The following is a 19,156-nucleotide window of genomic DNA, read 5'->3' as shown; positions in this document are numbered from 1 at the left end:
TTCTACATTTGCTGCCAGAAAGCTACATATACTCTCTTCATTATCTGTACAGTTGGTATTATGTTAATGTACCTAAATAAATGCAGTATATACATTCTAGGTTAAGTTTTTACCTAAATTAAATTTGACATTCTTCGCTCTAGAACTGGATCATTTCTTCATCTGTAATTACAAAATAAATTTGTTCCAATCAATATAAAGCACGTTATTTTACTTAGCTATTACATGCATGAGATACAAATCAAAGATTTTACAAGAACACTACATGTATAGGATACAAAACTTGAGAATTACATGAATTTGAGCAAGTAATGTTCTTAAATTCTATATAACATTAATCGATTAAGTTAAGGTGTGTATACTTTAAAACTAGAGTTGCACAAAAGGCCCACCGGGCCGGGATTTGACCGGGCCTTAAAAAGCCCGGGCTTTGACCGGGCCGAGCTTTTCGGGCTTTGACTTTGACCGGGCCGGCCGGGCTTTCCAAAAATGTTAGAGCCCGTTTGGGCCCTCGAGGCGGGCCTAACCGGGCTTTTTTTCTGGCCGGATCGGATCGGGCCGGACTTTTTTCTAGGTTTAGTAGAGATTCCGAAGAATATATATGTTAGCAACTAGATCATCGTAAAAATGTATTAGTTTACATGAAATACTTTATGAAAATATTACTTCGTTGAAAACATTTAAGTTCGGCAAAAAATAAACATGTTTATAGAATAATATGTTTTATCATTGTTATGATAAAAATGATATCCAAATATATATAGTGTATTTATTATATCTTCTTTCATTATTTATGCAACAAAATTTATAAATAATATTAATAATCACAAATATGTAAATATATATGTGTTTAAAGTATTATTTATATTTATAGTAAATGTGAATTTATAAATATATAAGAAAATATATTAGAATAATCAGATTATAACCGGGCTTTTTTGGGCTTTTAATCGGGCCGGGCCGGGCCGAAGCCTGGGCTTTTAACCGAGCCGGGCCGGGCTTTGCCTAAAAATATAGGGCCCGTCGAGGTCCGAAGCCCGGGCCAGATTCTGGACGGGTTTTGACGGGGCCGGGCTTGACCGGGCTTTGATTGGATCGGGCCTGGCCAGATTTTCGGGCCCGGGCTTTTGTGCATCTCTATTTAAAACTCTATTAATCAAGCAATATAATCTCAAGTTCTAACACTTATTCATGGTTCCATTGCATATATATACTGTATGAAAGCAAGATAAACTATAAACAAATAATCGATTCATACCTCCATTGTAGAGAAATAGTTTGATTCTACCGAGAGTGCTGTCTCCTTGGTGAAAAGAAGTTACTTTTTGCTTGAAGAAGTTGAGAATCCCAAAGTCACGATAGTTTTCTTATCTGGGCTTATTTTAAGACAAGACTTTGATTTTATGTGGGCTTCTTTTAAGACAATAGTTTAACATATCCCATAAACTTATTTGGGTTGTTTGGGTTTTATAATTCTTTTGATATTTTCTCATTTTTTATAATTTTTAAAAAATGATTTTTACAAAATAGTGTTATATATTATGTTTTAATATAAGTCGGTTTTTGTATTATTTTGATTTTAAAATAAAATATTGCAATAAATTGTATCTGTAATATTTACTGGATTTTTTTAAAAAGTATTTAATTAAAAAAAATATTTACTCAGTTTTGTTGCACAAATTATTAAAATATTGACTACTAAAAATGTAAAAGAGAAATGTTAAAATATGAGTTAAGAAACTTTTAATTGGTTAAAATATGAGAGAAAAAAAATAAAATAAAATACTGAGATTTAACGTTAAACTATAATATCAATTTTATATTTTAAAATAAACGGAACTTAAATAACTGTAATAAATGAATTAAATAAAACTAAAAGATAACCGTTTATATTATAAAAATTATAAATTTCAAGAAAAAAAATTCAAAATTAAAGATATTTGAAGCGCGGCTAGGCGAACAAAAAGTCCTAGTTTTAACTAAATCATTGTAAATTTGTAATCATGGATAATCGTATTTTTGAGAACAAGATTCCAAAATTTTTAAAACTTCCAATTTGAAGACAACCTACTTCAACACAGACTCTCTCTTCAATCCGCCATTAGAGAGAGAGCAAAACCCTACCGTCGTCAAGCTAAAACAATGGCGACGAAACTGCCGTTAAAGCTAAAATCTCTCCGTCTCTTCTCTCTCTCATCTCCGTCGTCACCGTCGTTACTCCGATCACTTTTCACTCTCTCAAACCCTACCGGACCTATTTTCCGGCCACCGACTATGCCGTCACCGTCATCACCGCTCAATACCGGTTCATTCTCTTTGTTTCTACCTCAGTTTCGAGCCGTGATTGTTTCCGGCGCTGGAGGATTTTATTCGCCGGTGAGGTTTATGTCTAGTGTAACAGAGACAGTGGAATCGAATGACGGAGGCGTTGTAGATGAAGATGCTAAGACTTCTATTCCTGTTAGGGCTTATTTTTTCTCTACCAGGTCTCCTTTTCATTTTAGGTGTATATAATGCAGTAAAAGTGTAAAACCTTAACTCGGAACCGGACAGTTTTATTAATTTTGTCACGGATTATTAATTAATCGATGTTAGAAATACAAGGTTCAAGTGTGTATAAATTATGCAGTGTTTATAGCGCTCAATGTAGTTTATATAATGTCATGTTGAAATGCTGAATAAATTTGTTGATATAATGTTATGTTGCTTGAATTCACATTTTGATTGCTCTGTAATATATGTACTGTGATTTACTTGGTAGATGATCTTCTAGTATATAGTCTTCAATGGGTTTTTTAGTTAATATATTGTTTTTGTTGCTTATAATCTGGTGTCCGAGCACTCCGCAATTTTATTATTGTATTTTACTTGTTTGAAAATTATATATCGCCATTTACTTAGTAGATCATCTTTTAACGTATAGGAGAAGATGGATTAGTCTATTGGCGTTTAGATAGTAATTTGTGTAGTTTTAATGCTGGTGGTATTAGGTTGGAACATTTTTGATGTACTATAATTGGTCATATTATGTTATATAGGCACTCCCTTAGCACAATAAGAGTCCAATGCTGAAATTTATGACCTTAATTTCAGCTGAAATAATGCTAATACCTCATTATATCGTGGTTTGGACAAGATGTCATACGATTACAGTCCTGCATTCATACAGTTGCGAAAGGCCCTCCTTGATATTGTAATCAATTGGTTTGGAGTTTGGACTGCCTTGGCAGTTTGCGCCTCCACAATATAGGAGAATGTGGTACACGTGTGGCAAATCAGATATCCATGTCAATTGTTTTTATAATTTTTTGATTAGTCTATATTTAAATGTGTGCAAGCTACCTATCACTCGATTCACTCTTAGTATGATAGTTTATATATCTGCTTTATGGTTATGACATTTCAGTTAATGTTATTCTCTTGCCTTATATACTCCAGGGTTTTCCCATCTGATAGTTGTTGTTAAATATGCTGCAGTGTGGATTTGAAAAGATTGATTGAAGTGAACAAACCTAACTTTATTCCACCAACTTCACGTATGACGAATTACGTTGTCTTGAGATTTGGCGACCTTAATTCTGAATTGAAAGTAAGCCCTGTTTGCTACACTTTTGAATTTATCATTTCACAGTCTCATTGCATAATCATATAAGAATGGGGATTTTTAGGTGCCCAGCAACTGATTAATGTAAAATACTTACTGATCCATATTAATCTTTAAAATTCTTTCACTGCATACATTAAGTTTTTTGTATGTCGCAACATATTTTCAGAGAGTGTATAAAGTTCACTTCATTATCTTGTTCTCTGTATCAGGGTTCAGATTCTAGTTTATGTGGAAGTGACTGCTCTTACATTGTGGTATTTCAATATGGATCCATTGTCCTATTTAATGTTCCTGATAATGAAATTGATGGTTATCTAAGCCTCGTGAAAACACATGCTTCAGGAATACTGCCTGAAATGAGAAAGGATGGTAAGATTTGTTTAACATACCATAAAAGCTTGCATATTCGTTGATTATTTACTGTACACCCTGATGATAAAATTATACAAAACTAACCCATGGACATGTATAAAGCCTGATTTGCTTTTGCATATCTGTCATTTTATCAATGTCTTTTTGATACAGAGGCTGATATTATAGATTTATAATATTAGATTCCTTCTTTTAGTTCAATTATATCATACATGATTCTAAGAGCTTTACAATTATTTGTTTTTAATGTGATCACTTTATATTTAACTTGTAGTTTTGAGTTCTATAAAACTACAATTCCTTTGTTTGAACAATATTGGTTCTCTAAACCTCCCTGTTACCCGCGTTTTTGGCTTTGCCGCGTGTGTAATTTTTGGTGATATAGTCTGTAAAGAAGCTAAATATCTCTAATTAAAGAATGTAGAGTTAAAAGAGTAAACCGAGTCTTTTGAAGCTTCTGTTTTCTTTCTCCGATGCTTTTTAATTCTCTCTGGCCATTAGCATTTGCTTTGTCGTAAAACCGTAAATGTTCTATAAGCTTTACACTTACGCAACCAAACTTGTGGAACCCAAGGCCAACATATAATTTCTCAAAAGGTAAAATCGCTTTAATACTTCCAGAGTGGGAGAAAAGTAATCTGCAGTTTCTGTTTACTACTCTCTTTCTTCAGCCTATCGAGCAAAACTTATTGTGTCAGGACTAAAGTAGTTAATTCGACAAGGAATCTAGTTTTTCTTTTATTTTTAATATCAGTGCATAACTTCTAATTGATTGAATTCACATGTTTTGTATATCAGAGTATGAGGTGAGAGAGAAACCAACTTTAGATACATGGATGCAAGGTGGGCTAGATTACATAATGCTGCAGTACTTAAACATTGATGGAATCCGTACAGTTGGTAGCGTTCTTGGTCAGAGTATTGCACTTGATTACTATGTCCGCCAGGTATATCTTAAGTATCTTAAGTTCTTTTGCCGTTTGATATTCTGCTTTATCACAATTTGCGTTATTTGAAACAAATCTCTATCATCTTTAGGTTGATTTGATGGTTGCCGAGTTTACTGATATCAATCGTGGTATGGAAAAAAGTGGAACCTTCGCAATGGAGAAGAAAAAATTGTTTCAGCTAGTGGGGAAAGCAAACTCAAATCTGGCGGATGTCATTCTTAAGCTGGGACTTTTTGAAAGGTAACTTTTATTGAAGATTTTTTTTCAGAAGACAGTGTTGAGATATTGTTGTTGTTTGTAAGTATGTTGGCTGATTTAAGAATCAGCCTCATCCAATCTTTTACTAGTTGGGAGTTGACACAAATAAATAATGTAGAACATGAAAATTATTCAAGGAGCCATATAACAGAAACAAAAAGCAGTTACTCTAGACACTAGCCTTAGAGCTGACATGAACTTGTTTCCCTCATCCAGATCTGACATTGCCTGGAAGGATGCTAAATATGCTGAGATTTGGGAGTATCTCAGAGATGAGTTTGAATTAACTCAGAGATTTGCTAGTCTTGATTTTAAACTGAAATTTGTAGAGGTTTGTTTTTTTCTACTTGTACGTGAAACTGTTGTTAATTGTTTGATTGTTATTGTGACGGTTATAATCTTCTTTTGTTGCAGCATAATATTCGTTTTCTTCAAGAAAGTCTTCAGAATAGGAAATCAGATTCTCTGGAGTGGCTCATTATCGTACTGATAGGGACAGAAATTCTCATATCTATATATGATATTGCCCAGAAATCCGTATTGTAGGAATCTTTGTTTCGATTTTGACCCCTACTCTTTCTAGATTTAGATAACAAGTGAGTTTTAAGTCAGAACAACCTAGGTTTTTTACTATATTAGGTTTGCTGCATATATAAATATTTATTTTGGGACTTAATTATATGCAATATGCAGAATGCAACTCGGTTGTAAAGTCTTTCTTGTTCCCTATATTCCCAAGTAATCTTTGAATATTACCAACATTATATTGTGGTGGTATACTATTAATGCCTTCTGTATATTTGAACAGTTCTTATGTAACAAATAAAATGCTTCTACTGAACTTGTAATTAGAACTTCATCCTGCCATTTTTTGATGCTTCCTAATAAGTTTCAAGAGCTGTAAATAGCTTTTTATATCCGCTGTAACCGACCTTGAAAAAGGTGTTGCTTTAATACATGTTCCACTAGTTGTATTTTGCAAGTTTAATCTCTTAGTTGTTTCAATTTATTCTTCCATGTTAAACATTAGTAATTTAAGTTTCTGATGTCATAATGCTGGAGTTTTTTTGGAAAATCTCTTGAAGAAAAAGCCTGTTCAATGAATTGGCAAGTTATTACAGGTTTACAGTTGATACATTCTCTTCCCTGTTGGACGCAATTGCACACTCATTCTAACCCTCGACCTCAAACACTACTAGCTCTAGAGGCCTCGGTCCATTTTTACTAAATATTTTCCCGGTGATATTTGATGTTGAAATGCGCTGTTATCTTGTTCTATTGAACTGTGCAAATGCATTCACGTGGGAATACTAAATGTTAAATCTTAGGAAACATCTGGTTGGGCTTCAGCCATCCTTCCAGCTGTGAATTACCTAGGAGGAAAGCCTTAGTCACCATGGCCTCATCACAACTGACTATAATCCTGTTTCATTACTAATTCTTTGACATGGGAAATGATTTTCGATTAGTGCGTAGCTGATAGAAAAATACATTTTAGTAAGTGCATTGTGTTATGGCTGGTTATGAGGTTTTAAAGATATACAAATTGGGGGGTGGGGGGTGGGGGTATTGTTGCCTTTGGATCTCTTACCCCGCTTATTGGGACATAATGGACACGGGGTCAACTGCTGGAACTGAATTTGCAGGAGACGATGAAGAAGACCTTTTTGATGATACCTTGCAGTTCTTCAGGTGGGACTGCAGCAAGGAACCCTTATTGAGCAATTAATGGACATGGGGTCATGTATTGGAACTCGATCTGCAGGAGACGGAGAGGATCTTTATTACCAACTCCCTTTTCGATATTACCTTGCAATTCTTCAAGTGGGACAGCAGCAAGGAACCCCTTAATGAATTCTTTGCAACATAGCTTACCTTCACCTATGAGTTCATGACCTTCTCTCTTGTTAGATTTTACTGAGTTGCTTGCTTCAATATATTGCTCGTCTCCTGAATCTTTCTTCAAGTTGCTTGATTTTGAACCTTCCTTCAAGTTGCTTGAATTTGGTGGCACACTGTACACTCTACTATCTTTGTTGAACTTTAATATGTATGCGTTTTGGCATCCCTCTGAGAGCCTCTCTCCAAGCGTGTCAATCGTGTAAATTGCATCTTTTTCTATTTTGAGAACGAAGAAATGGTCATTCCAACTCACAACATAGATTTGCTCTTCTAAAGTGGACTCACTTTGTTGGAGCTCCTGCCATATGTTGTCAAATGACATTGCGCCTTGCAGGAAATCCAACTGATTTGGCATATTCTCAAGTTCAAAGAAGCCTATATAGGATTTTTCAGGCACCACCATCAGTGGTCTAACCTGAGCTTCTAATACTGTGTCAAGGTCAAAGTGTTGATCAGAAAACTTCTCTTTATGACTCTCCTCTTTGCATAAATTTCTCCACTCCAATGATCCGTCTCTGATCAATTTATCAAATTGACATTTTAGAGGTAAGAATTTTGGGTTCTGATGGAGCCAATCTGCAATCACTGCAGCAAGAACGCTGCAGGCACCTTCACCTGATGCTTTGTCACTCCGCTGGTCAATAGAGGCTAGGAACATCTCTGTTACAAGTTCCAGTTTCCCATCTCTGCTCTTAAACTTTCTCTTCTCCCATTGGCCTACTTCAAAGCGATCGCTGCCCATGAATTCTGATGACTGGAACTCGTTTTTCGCTTTCCCATCTTTAGATTCTAAGGATAATAAGAGACAGCGGCGAGCATGGTCTATATCATCTCCTCCATCTTCACCGTATGCTTTGTTTAAGAGTGGTGTATCACGGGGATGATCTGGTACTTTGGATCCATGATTTTTACTGTTCCATGACACAAGTCGGAGTAATGATGGTTTGCTCGTCCCCTGGTAATTCAATGGATGGCTCTCTTCCCAGCTCTCATCCTTTTTGTATATAACTCTGTCATCTACTAGACCAGTATTCTGCAGGTTTGTTTCAATTATTCTTTTGTAGCTCTGTTCATCATCCTCCGAGTCTGAAGATAAGATGGATTTATCGTCGGTTCTTTGATCCTTGAAGCTGACAGGTGAGGTTAAAGATACTAGTGTCTGTGTAGGAGAAATAGGGTGTACACTGCCATTTATTTGCTGGGGCTGGTCTTCTGGGCAGCGGAGTTTTACCTGAAATTCAGTTGTGGTAATTTAGCACAGAGAAAATTGAATTGCTTTATTCATTAAAAGCTTTACTCTTACTATTAGTCTGGCCTCAACTGTGGACCCGCTGATGCAGCACGAAAAAGGCAGTTCCAGTTTTTTCTCGATACTTTCAGTTAGACCAGAAAATTCTGCAGTATCTAAGCTGACTTGGGCTAATAGTGAGGGTTTACTAATTGATTCTGCATCCTGTCCCTGACAAAGTTATTTTATAAATAACCATACAAGTTCTAAGCAAATGATCAAATGGTTTTTAATGAAGATACCTAAATATGTTACTGCAGTTTATGTACTTACTTTAATCCTTAACTCAATCTTCCAGTTGCTGCTGTGGTCCTTCAGTTTGAAGTTGCAGTTATGCTCAAAGCCTTCGTTCCAACGGACACATCCATCAGAGTCGACGCACTGCCTTGTAGTGTTACCTTTATCTCTAGCTCGCCGATATAGGTAACTTTTCTTAGCTTTCCATTTTATCTGCACTTTAATGTAAAAGGTCTTCTTGTTTCTAATCTCTCCGATTGTAAAACCTTCAATCTCACAGATTGTAAGATGAAGCTTAGAAGCAGTTTTAGTTTCCGAGATACCTATACCTGTACAGAGGTTCCATTTTTTCATCTTGGTGTGTAAATGTTTTAGAATCTGTCAAATGTGGATACTAATAGAAAAATCTCATCAGAAGAATTTTGCAGATTGGTGTTCAGTAACCGTTGACATTTGGTAGCATAATAGGGCAGTTTCGATTATGTAAGCAATGCTGATTTTCAGTAAAGTATATAGATATAATACGTTAGAAACATAAGGCAACATTTTTGACTAATTCATCACCTACTTGGCTTCTTCTTCTAGATCTGCCATAGTCAAATTTTGGTTCCTCGTGTATTCTCTTCAGGACTACAGCACATTGTATGTTAGAAGCATGCTTAATGCTAATGCTCTGTAAGAAAATGTGCATTTTATTTGCTAACTTTTTGAGAAATTTTCACAACTCTGCTGCTTGTATTATTAAAATTGTTTAACGAAAAACAAGGTCTCTCTAGCCATGTATTGCATTGCAAGACAGTTTAAAACATGCATTAATATTTTCTAGCATTATAGAGAATATACATAAATTTGTATACTTTTTAGTTTAAGCTAAATATAATAACCGTAAATTGTAATTATTATATTGTTAAATGAATTCTTTATATGTGTGATTAGTTTGGTAATCTTAATATTAATATCAAGTTTCTGGTTAATGTTATTGAGTACTAAATGGTTAAATTTAGACCGGGAAGAAGACTTTAAAATGAATGATTATAAAATTATAAGTTAATAATATATTGTGGTAATTTTTTTTAGTGATTTTGATATTGTTTAATTAGCTATTTGACTTCCTATTTACATAAAAATAATTAACAGGGGCATTGTTTGGGCAAAGTCAAAGGGCAGCACCCAGACACATGGAAGTATGGATGGAGCACAATTACACAACAATTGTCTATAATTGTTTGTATGCTTGAGAGGATGGGAATGATTTTGAGTTGTGTACTGCACGTTCAGAATCTTTTATTGTTGCACTTGCATCTTACAATGCCATTTGTTTGTTTAATGCAGTGTTCCATAAATCGCTAGGCGTGTCAGGACGGTGAGGATATCTTCGAGAGATTAATTGGCAAGTCGGAGATTAATCGGACCGATTAATCGGAAAATTAATCGGAAGAATATAAATATTATTTTTAATTTTTATAATTATGTAATGATCAATATGTCAAATATTTGTTTGAAAAAAGAAATTAGAATGTTATTAAATAATATCTACACATTTGACATGCGTTATGTACTAATTATTGAGTTTACAATATTAACTATATTTTAATTCACCCCTTTAAATTAATTATAATATGCTATTTTTATATTTTAAGTGAGAAAATAAATATATTAGATTACTTGTTACTAATTACCAATACTTTATATTAGAAATTGACATGATATTGTGTGAAATTATGAAATTAAAGAATTAAAATTATAAAAACGTAAAAAATATATATTTATTTGATTATTTTCCGTCTAGGACCGATTTTTGACCGCCTAGCCCGCCTAATCCCGTTTTGGACCCGATTTTTTGAAAAACGCCTAAATCATCGCCTAGGTCCGAGTCGGGACGTTTTACCACAGCCCAGCGCCTAGGCGCCGAGTACAGAAATCACTAACTTGTATAATATGAAATGATGAAGAAGATCGGAGTTGAATGTACAGGTCCCAAAGGTGTTGGCGAGTGAAATTTTGAACGATTATTGTGAAATAGGAGGGGGAGATATATAAAATATAAAATTATTGACAATTACCAACAACAACCACCAATTTTCAATAAACTCACCAGATCTGAAATTTGAACATGATATCTGAATACAAATACCAAATTTTATGAAATAAATCACCAGATCTACACTTTAATCACTAAATCGTATGACGACAATCACCGATTTGTATAACACAAATCATCAACTTATATTATAAAAATTACCATATATTATATACAAGATACATCAGGCAACAACCATAATCTCAAATAGAAATTACTAACTATAACTATTAATAAAATAATTACTATGTGTGAGAAGAGGTGGGAAAAAAGAGAAAGGTAGGGAAGAGAGAGATAATAATAAAAAAGAAAGTTCAGAGAAATGAAAAGAAAAAATGGGAATATTTGAGGGAATCGATGGGGTGTCGATAGACAAAGGGGGTGATGGCGGTAGGGATGATGGAGGTAGTAGAGTTTGAAGGCTGTAATAGCGGCTGAGTAAATTTTAGGGTGGGATTTTGAGATTTGGGAGTGTGTCGGGCTACAGTAAAGTGAAAGTGAGGTGGGTGCATAGCATTAAATAGGGAGGTTTTTAGTTTTTATTTTAAGGGCAGTTTCCATTTGACCAAAAGCCTGTATATATATATAAAATATAATATATGTTAATAACTTTTTATTAAATATTTTTTTTTGTTATATTTATATGTTATTATATTTTTATTTGTAATAATTATTATATTACAAATATATATATTTTTTTCATGTATTGAATGAAGTATTAACTAAATTTATTTTATTATTTAATGTTTATATATATACACTAAATATGTAGGCGTTAGCTATATCTTCCACGTCAGATTTACTCCATATTTAAACCTAAATCTACACATTAATACATACATACATATATTTATATAATATTTAATATATAAATATTAAAATTATTATTTTATATATAATATTTTTAATTTATATAATATTAAGTGTGAAAATATTGTTCTCTTATTAACAGAATTTATTAATTATTTTTAACAAACAATATATATAAATATATATATATATAAATATATAAATATATAAATATATATATATATATATATATATGAGCTGTTCAAATAGAAATAGTTTTATAATAGAAACTAGAAACTGGTATAATCCATTTAAATTACACGCATCAAACCCAATTACATATAAAAAAAATACACACTCAATTGATTACATACACACAACATCATCTCACCAACACATAACTCATACTCATCTTTAACCGCCAACTTCATCTTCAATTACACTACACTCCGATCAACCTCACCATCTCCAATCTATCTCCACCATCATCTCCGATCTATCTCTGTCCACCACCATGATCTAACACCAAAATTTTCGATCCATCTTTAATCACTGTTCATATTACAGAAATCACTAACTTGTATAATATGAAATGATGAAGAAAATCGGAGTCGAATGTATAGGTCCCAAAGGTGTTGGCGAGTGAAATTTTGAACGATTATTGTGAAATAGGAGGGGGAGATATATGAAATATAAAATTATTGACAATTACCAACAACAACCACCAATTTTCAATAAACTCACCAGATCTGAAATTTGAACATGATATCTGAATACAAATACCAAATTTTATGAAATAAATCACCAGATCTACATTTTAATCACTAAATCGTATAACGACAATCACCGATTTGTATAACACAAATCATAAACTTATATTATAAAAATTACCATATATTATATACAAGGTACATCAGGCAACAACCATAATCTCAAACAGAAATTACTAACTATAACTATTAATAAAATAATTACTATGTGTGAGAAGAGGTGGGAAAAGAGAGAGAGGTGAGGAACAGATAGATAATAATAAAAAAGAAAGTTCAGAGAAATGAAAAGAAAAAATGGGAATATTTGAGGGAATCGATGGGGTGTCGATAAACAATGGGGGTGATGGCGGTAGGGATGATGGAGGTAGTAGAGTTTGAAGGCTGTAATAGCGGTGAGTATATTTTAGGGTGGTATTTTGAGATTTGGGAGTGTGTCGGGCTACAGTAAAGTGAAAGTGAGGTGGGTGCATAGTATTAAATATGAAGGTTTTTAGTTTTTATTTTAAGGGCAGTTTCCATTTGACCAAAAGCCTGTATATATATAAAATATAATATATGTTAGTAACTTTTTATTAAATATTTTTTTTGTTATATTTATATGTTATTATATTTTTATTTGTAATAATTATTATATTACAAATATATATTTTTCATGTATTGAATGAAGTATTAACTAAATTTATTTTATTATTTAATGTTTATATATATACACTAAATATGTAGGCGTTAGCTATATCTTCCACGTCAGATTTACTCTATATTTAAACCTAAATCTACACATTAATACATACATATAATTATATAATATTTAATATATAAATATTAAAATTATTATTTTATATATAATATTTTTAATTTATATAATATTAAGTGTGAAAATATTGTTCTCTTATTAACATAATTTATTAATTATTTTTAACAAACAATATATATAAATATATATATATATATATATATATATATATATGGGCTGTTTAAATATAAATAGTTTTATAATAGAATCTGGTATAATCCATTTAAATTACACGCATCAGACCCAATTACATATAAAAAAAATACACACTCAATTGATTACATACACACAACATTACATCTCACCAACACAGAACTCATACTCCATCTTTAACCGCCAACTTCATCTTCAATTACACTACACTCCGATCAACCTCACCATCTCCAATCTATCTCCACCATCATCTCTGATCTATCTCTGTCCACCACCATGATCTAACACCAAAATTTTCGATCCATCTTCAATCACTGTTCATATTACAGAAATCACTAACTTGTATAATACGAAATGATGAAGAAGATCGGAGTTGAATGTACAGGTCCCAAAGGTGTTGGCGAGTGAAATTTTGAACGATTATTGTGAAATAGGAGGGGGAGATATATGAAATATAAAATTATTTTTCAATAATCTCACCAGATCTGAAATTTGAACATGATATCTGAATACAAATACCAAATTTTATGAAATAAATCACCAGATCTACACTTTAATCACTAAATCGTATGACAACAATCACCGATTTGTATAACACAAATCATCAACTTATATTATAAAAATTACCATATATTATATACAAGGTACATCAGGAAACAACCATAATCTCAAACAGAAATTACTAACTATAACTATTAATAAAATAATTACTATGTGTGAGAAGAGGTGGGAAAAGAGAGAGAGGTGGGGAAGAGAGAGATAATAATAAAAAATAAAGTTCAGAGAAATGAAAAGAAAAAATGGGAATATTTGAGGGAATCGATGGGGTGTCGATAGACAAAGGGGGTGATGGCGGTAGGGATGATGGAGGTAGTAGAGTTTGAAGGCTGTAATAGCGGGTGAGTATATTTTAGGGTGGGATTTTGAGATTTGGAGTGTGTCGGGCTACAGTAAAGTGAAAGTGAGGTGGGTGCATAGTATTAAATAAGGAGGTTTTTAGTTTTTATTTTAAGGGCAGTTTCCATTTGACCAAAAACCTGTATATATATAAAATATAATATATGTTAGTAACTTTTTATTAAATATTTTTTTTGTTATATTTATATGTTATTATATTTTTATTTGTAATAATTATTATATTACAAATATATATATTTTTCATATATTGAATGAAGTATTAACTAAATTTATTTTATTATTTAATGTTTATATATACACACATATAAATCTGTAAAGCAGGAATAAAATAATATTTTTGAATATAGCTAATGATTTTAGCTAATACCACTGGAGTGCATGGCCTTACAGGTTCAATAAAATTTTAGGTAATCCTGATTTGGCTAACCATTTTAAATATCATGGTTGGAGATGCTCTTAGGCCTCAATGCATTTTATTGCTTCCTAATCGGCCCCTAAGTCCAAAATATTTTATTGTCTCAAAGAATCTTCAAATGCTTCTTAATTCTTTAATTATAAATACTACAAATTATTAGAATCTTAGTGATTTACGATATCATAAGAGAACCTACGATACTCCTTATTATTATTATAATATTAAATTTAAGAAGAAAAGAGAGAAAGAGAAGAAAAATAAGATTACTAATGGAGAAAAATGAATATTTAATTTATATTAATGAATAAGGGATGAATAACCTTTATGGATGTTCTAGAGAGAGAAACGCGTCCTCCTCTATAGAAAATTTATTTCCCGCCCATCACTTTTAACCCTTTTTTGAATTCCAGCTGTGCTCGCCTCTGATTTCGACCACCTTCCTCTACTTCTCCGTCACTTGTCTCTTTACACACGCTATACTCTTAGATTCCTCTCTTCTTTAGCTTTTAGATCCACCTAATTTTAACCTCGATCTGTTCATATCACGGGTTTCCATAATTCAGAGAACTCTGGCTCCATTGACTCCAATGAGTTCTCTCATCTTGTTGGTCACAAGTATGCTGCTGCTATCCTACATTTACCTCAAGATCACTTTGTTTTAGATCTCTAAGTTGAAGAACTTCCTTTCCGCAAGGAGCCATTTTCACCTCGCACTTTGGCAAGAATTCAAGATCAAAACCTCTTTATCATAATTGAAAGATCCACTAGACATGACATTGGGCCTGGGGCAGCCTCTGCAAACTCACATGGGAGTCGCCAAGGAGCCTCACCTGTTGAGGTGACATCATTTGCAACTAAGGAACACAACTCAACCGGGACAATGCCGCACACTGTTGTAGGTAACATCTCTTTGCCTATTACTGTTAATGCTTCTCTTAAAACTCTTCAAGATAATATTGCTGTTCAGAATGGAGTTCTTAGCCTCATTAATGTCAATAGTGTCTCAAACTTTGAGATTGGACAACCTGGTAAGTTGTTCGCACAAAAACACGCAAACATACGTGGTCAAAAGTAGTATAAGATTAAGTTAAGTTTGTTCCCACATAGATTGGTTTAATTCAGAATATGCACTTATGCAACAATGTATGATTATTATTCACTGCTAAGACAAATATCAAATTGAGTTTGATTATCTAAAGTAATTATGCTAGAATGAATTAACTACGAGATTAAAAAGCAAGTTCTTATATGAAACAAAACATAGGATTCTAACTTCATTAAATACTCCGTTCAGAGAGTATGCCTTTAATCATAGTATGTGATGGTTACGGTAACTAATCAAACAACACGAAATTAGTACACGCTATCTTTCAATATACGTGTACCCTACTACTCAGCATCCACAATTCAGATAGAAGCTAGGCAGACACCAATTATGTTTAGACCCTATATGTCTATAATATTTGAAAACATAACAGTTTAAGAGCAAGTTATCTATTGAGATCATATAGGGCAGCGTAAGATGGTTAAAATTACACTACGAATCATGCATGTTAAAACATTCATAAACCTATACTAGCATGACAAGTTCTAAGCCACTATATCCACTTTCGTAATCAATAGAGATTAACAAACAACTTAGATGTTAGCTACGCATCCATGAAGATTAAGCACAACCATACTAGGATATAAATAATTCATCACACGCTAAAAACATTAAGGTAATCAACTACTAAACTCCATAAATAAATCCGTCAGAATCTCACAATAACGATTAGTTCATAATCGAACGTCTCATCATCATGGGTTCCAATGAAAACATGATAATAAAAAGGTTCTGAATACTACAAGAGAATAATAAAGTATCAAGGTTTAGAAAACAAATCCGAAAAAAACATCCAAAGTATTGCCTAATTAGAAGAATATAAAAGAACGATATAGAACTAAATCTTCTTCTTCTTAGAAGTCTTGTGTGCTTTTTATTTCAAGAGTTCTCTCCTTGTTCCTTCTTGTTAAATTCGTCTCCTTTTCTTTATTTATATGCTCCTGGTTGACTTGGCCGCTCAGAATATCCACAATATACTAGAAACAGGATTCTGCTAACTCGACCTAGTACGGGCACGCCTGAATGGAGCGCGGGCGTGCTCTGCTACTGGAAACTAGGGCGCGGGCGCGCCTGAGTCAAGCGCGGGCGTGCTTAGCTTCTGGAAAAATTCCTGCAGAATTCTCGTTTCTCGTTTTGATCTTCTCACAAGCGATCACACTTTAATTCCTGATCTCTTATCAACATAAAAGCATATAGAAGTCCATTCCTGCCTCCAACTAAAGCCCTGCACTTACTCAATATAAAATGCATTAAAAACACCACATACTTGAGGTTAAATCATCAACTTAAGCCGATATGAAGCATTCTAAATGGAAATAAAATCCACTTATCACACCCCCGAACTTAAATCAATGCTTGTCCTCAAGCATATACATACTCGGCAACTACTACTACTAATGCATGAATGCAACTAAATGAATGAATGCAAAGATCCCCTCAGAATAACCATAACCAAATCAACAAGTCAATGTCTCTAAGAATGCAATAACTCTAAACAGAGCTCGACTAAATCCAATGCACTAACTTACAAGCACAGAAGGGTGAGTGTGTGATTCGCTTATCAGAAATACTCCCAACACTAGATCAAAAACCATTTTTATTCTTCACCAAAACAATCACAAGTTTATAAGTAAAATGAACGCTAAACACATCACGACTCCAAAAAATCTCCATCATCACTAGAGTTAGACAATGATTCATGCTACAACACTGAACATATCAACATAAATGCTTATTTGACCGTGCAATGGATGAGGCCCCGAAAGACTTATGAAATAATACCCATATAGCGAACGTTAGGTTAGCGGATCCCAGAATGAACAAGCCTTAGGTCACTAGGCACAAAGTCCCCTAGAACTTAATTGCTCGAATATTAAAGAGCTCACCCGTGGTTAATTCTGCATAATCAGATACTAACACAATTTTTTTTCTTTTTTTTTTAATTTCTGGAATGAGTGTGTTTCGCTCCATCTCATCCAACCCTAGACTACTCATAAATATGCGCGGCTACTAGCCTTTTGACGCCTAACTTTTATTAATAACTAGAAATGAAATCCCTAGTTTCCCCCAATTTATATTTTAGTGCTCCTTCGTCATCAAGGGAATAACAGACATTCTAAATGTAAACAGGTGATTAAATTTCAACAACCAAACAAGTATGGCCTTGATCCAGTCCAAAAGCACCCGATTAGACTTGTGAATAGATTTTGCTTCTGGACATGCAAACCAATTCATATGAACTTAATCATCCCTCTATTCATCATCACTACACCCAAATCAACACCGACCTACCAACCGAAAATAGCTCATCCTACGGGATCATGGTATATGCTATGCAAATGCAACTACATGGACTCACATAAAAAGCATGAACAAATATGCAAACAATTATGGCCTATATGAACAATTATGCAAAATTATGAATGGATTACCACTACACATGCAATATGATTCCTATATGAACACGACTCTACTACTACTAATTCTTAAATTATCACCCCCAAATTTAAAATATTCAATGCCCCCATTGAAAGAAATAATAAGGATAGCAAGGGCATACCTAACTGTCGGCAGGATCACCCTCTTCGGGTGGAGAATCAAGCTGCAGATACAATGTGTTTTTTTATAAGCAACAATACTCCAGAAACACGTGGGTTCCCTCTTACGAAGCGCTTGTTTTCCATCCTTAGCTCGACAGTGAAACTTCTAAAATCAAGTTGTAGCAGGAACGACGATCACCGCCTCATGGTTCACCGTATCTTTCATGTCTTTGATTTCCAACTCGAATTCCTGAACCAAGAGAATTCATCGAATCAATCAAGGTTTTGAATCTTTTTTCGAGACCAGCTTTCTAATAGCAGCATGATCAGTGTAAACCATCACTTTTGTCCCAAACAAGTAAGATTTGAATTTCTCGAACCCGTAGACAATTGCCAAAAGCTCCTTCTCCGTAGTAGTGTAATTCAGCTGAGCACAATTAAGTGTTTTACTAGCATAGTAAACCACATGGAAAATGTTCTTCTTCCTCTGACCAAGAACAACTCCAACTACAAAGTCGCTAGCATCACACATCATCTAGAAGGGCTCATCCCAAATAGGTGCAGTAATAACAAGTGCTGTAGTCAAATTCTTTTTCAAAGTCTCGAAAACAGCCAAACATTCTTCATCAAACTTGAAGGGAACATCCTTCTCCAACAAATTGCACAAGGGTTTAGAGATTTTAGAGAAGTCTTTAATGAATCACCGATAAAAACCCGCATGACCAAGATTTTAACTGAGATTAGTGGAGGAAGATTTTCAATAACCCCCACCTTCGCCTTATCCACTTCTAGCCCCTTGCGAGATACCTTATGCCCAAGAATGATGCCCTGTTGTACCATGAAGGGACATTTTTCCCAGTTAAACACCAGATTGGTCTCACCACACCTTTTCAGCACCAAGCCCAGATTATGCAAACACTCATCATAAGAAGACCCAAAAATAGAAAAATCATCCATGAACACCTCCACATTAATTATA

At 33.7% G+C, this 19,156-nt stretch overlaps 2 protein-coding genes across 2 annotated transcripts; one reads left to right on the top strand and one right to left on the bottom strand.

The window, feature by feature from the left end:
- The first annotated feature begins 2,011 nt into the window (after nucleotides 1–2,011).
- LOC141695131 (protein RETARDED ROOT GROWTH-LIKE-like) lies at nucleotides 2,012–6,106 on the top strand. Its single transcript, XM_074499385.1, has 7 exons — nucleotides 2,012–2,486; nucleotides 3,478–3,589; nucleotides 3,817–3,976; nucleotides 4,778–4,926; nucleotides 5,018–5,169; nucleotides 5,404–5,518; nucleotides 5,602–6,106. The coding sequence occupies exons 1-7, from the start codon at nucleotides 2,143–2,145 to the stop codon at nucleotides 5,731–5,733; spliced, it is 1,164 nt and encodes a 387-aa protein (XP_074355486.1). The 5' UTR covers nucleotides 2,012–2,142; the 3' UTR covers nucleotides 5,734–6,106.
- A 160-nt stretch (nucleotides 6,107–6,266) lies between these two features.
- On the bottom strand, nucleotides 6,267–9,257 carry LOC141695248 (uncharacterized). Its single transcript, XM_074499499.1, has 3 exons — nucleotides 8,651–9,257; nucleotides 8,393–8,548; nucleotides 6,267–8,320 (listed from the first exon to the last, which is right to left on the bottom strand). The coding sequence occupies exons 1-3, from the start codon at nucleotides 8,966–8,968 to the stop codon at nucleotides 6,902–6,904; spliced, it is 1,893 nt and encodes a 630-aa protein (XP_074355600.1). The 5' UTR covers nucleotides 8,969–9,257; the 3' UTR covers nucleotides 6,267–6,901.
- Between the last annotated feature and the right edge of the window lie 9,899 nt (nucleotides 9,258–19,156).

Source organism: Apium graveolens, chromosome 11 (assembly GCF_009905375.1).
Source record: "Apium graveolens cultivar Ventura chromosome 11, ASM990537v1, whole genome shotgun sequence".
NCBI classification, from domain to species: Eukaryota; Viridiplantae; Streptophyta; class Magnoliopsida; order Apiales; family Apiaceae; genus Apium; species Apium graveolens.
Note: the sequence above shows the minus strand (reverse complement) of the source record. Positions and strands in the feature narration are given on the sequence as shown.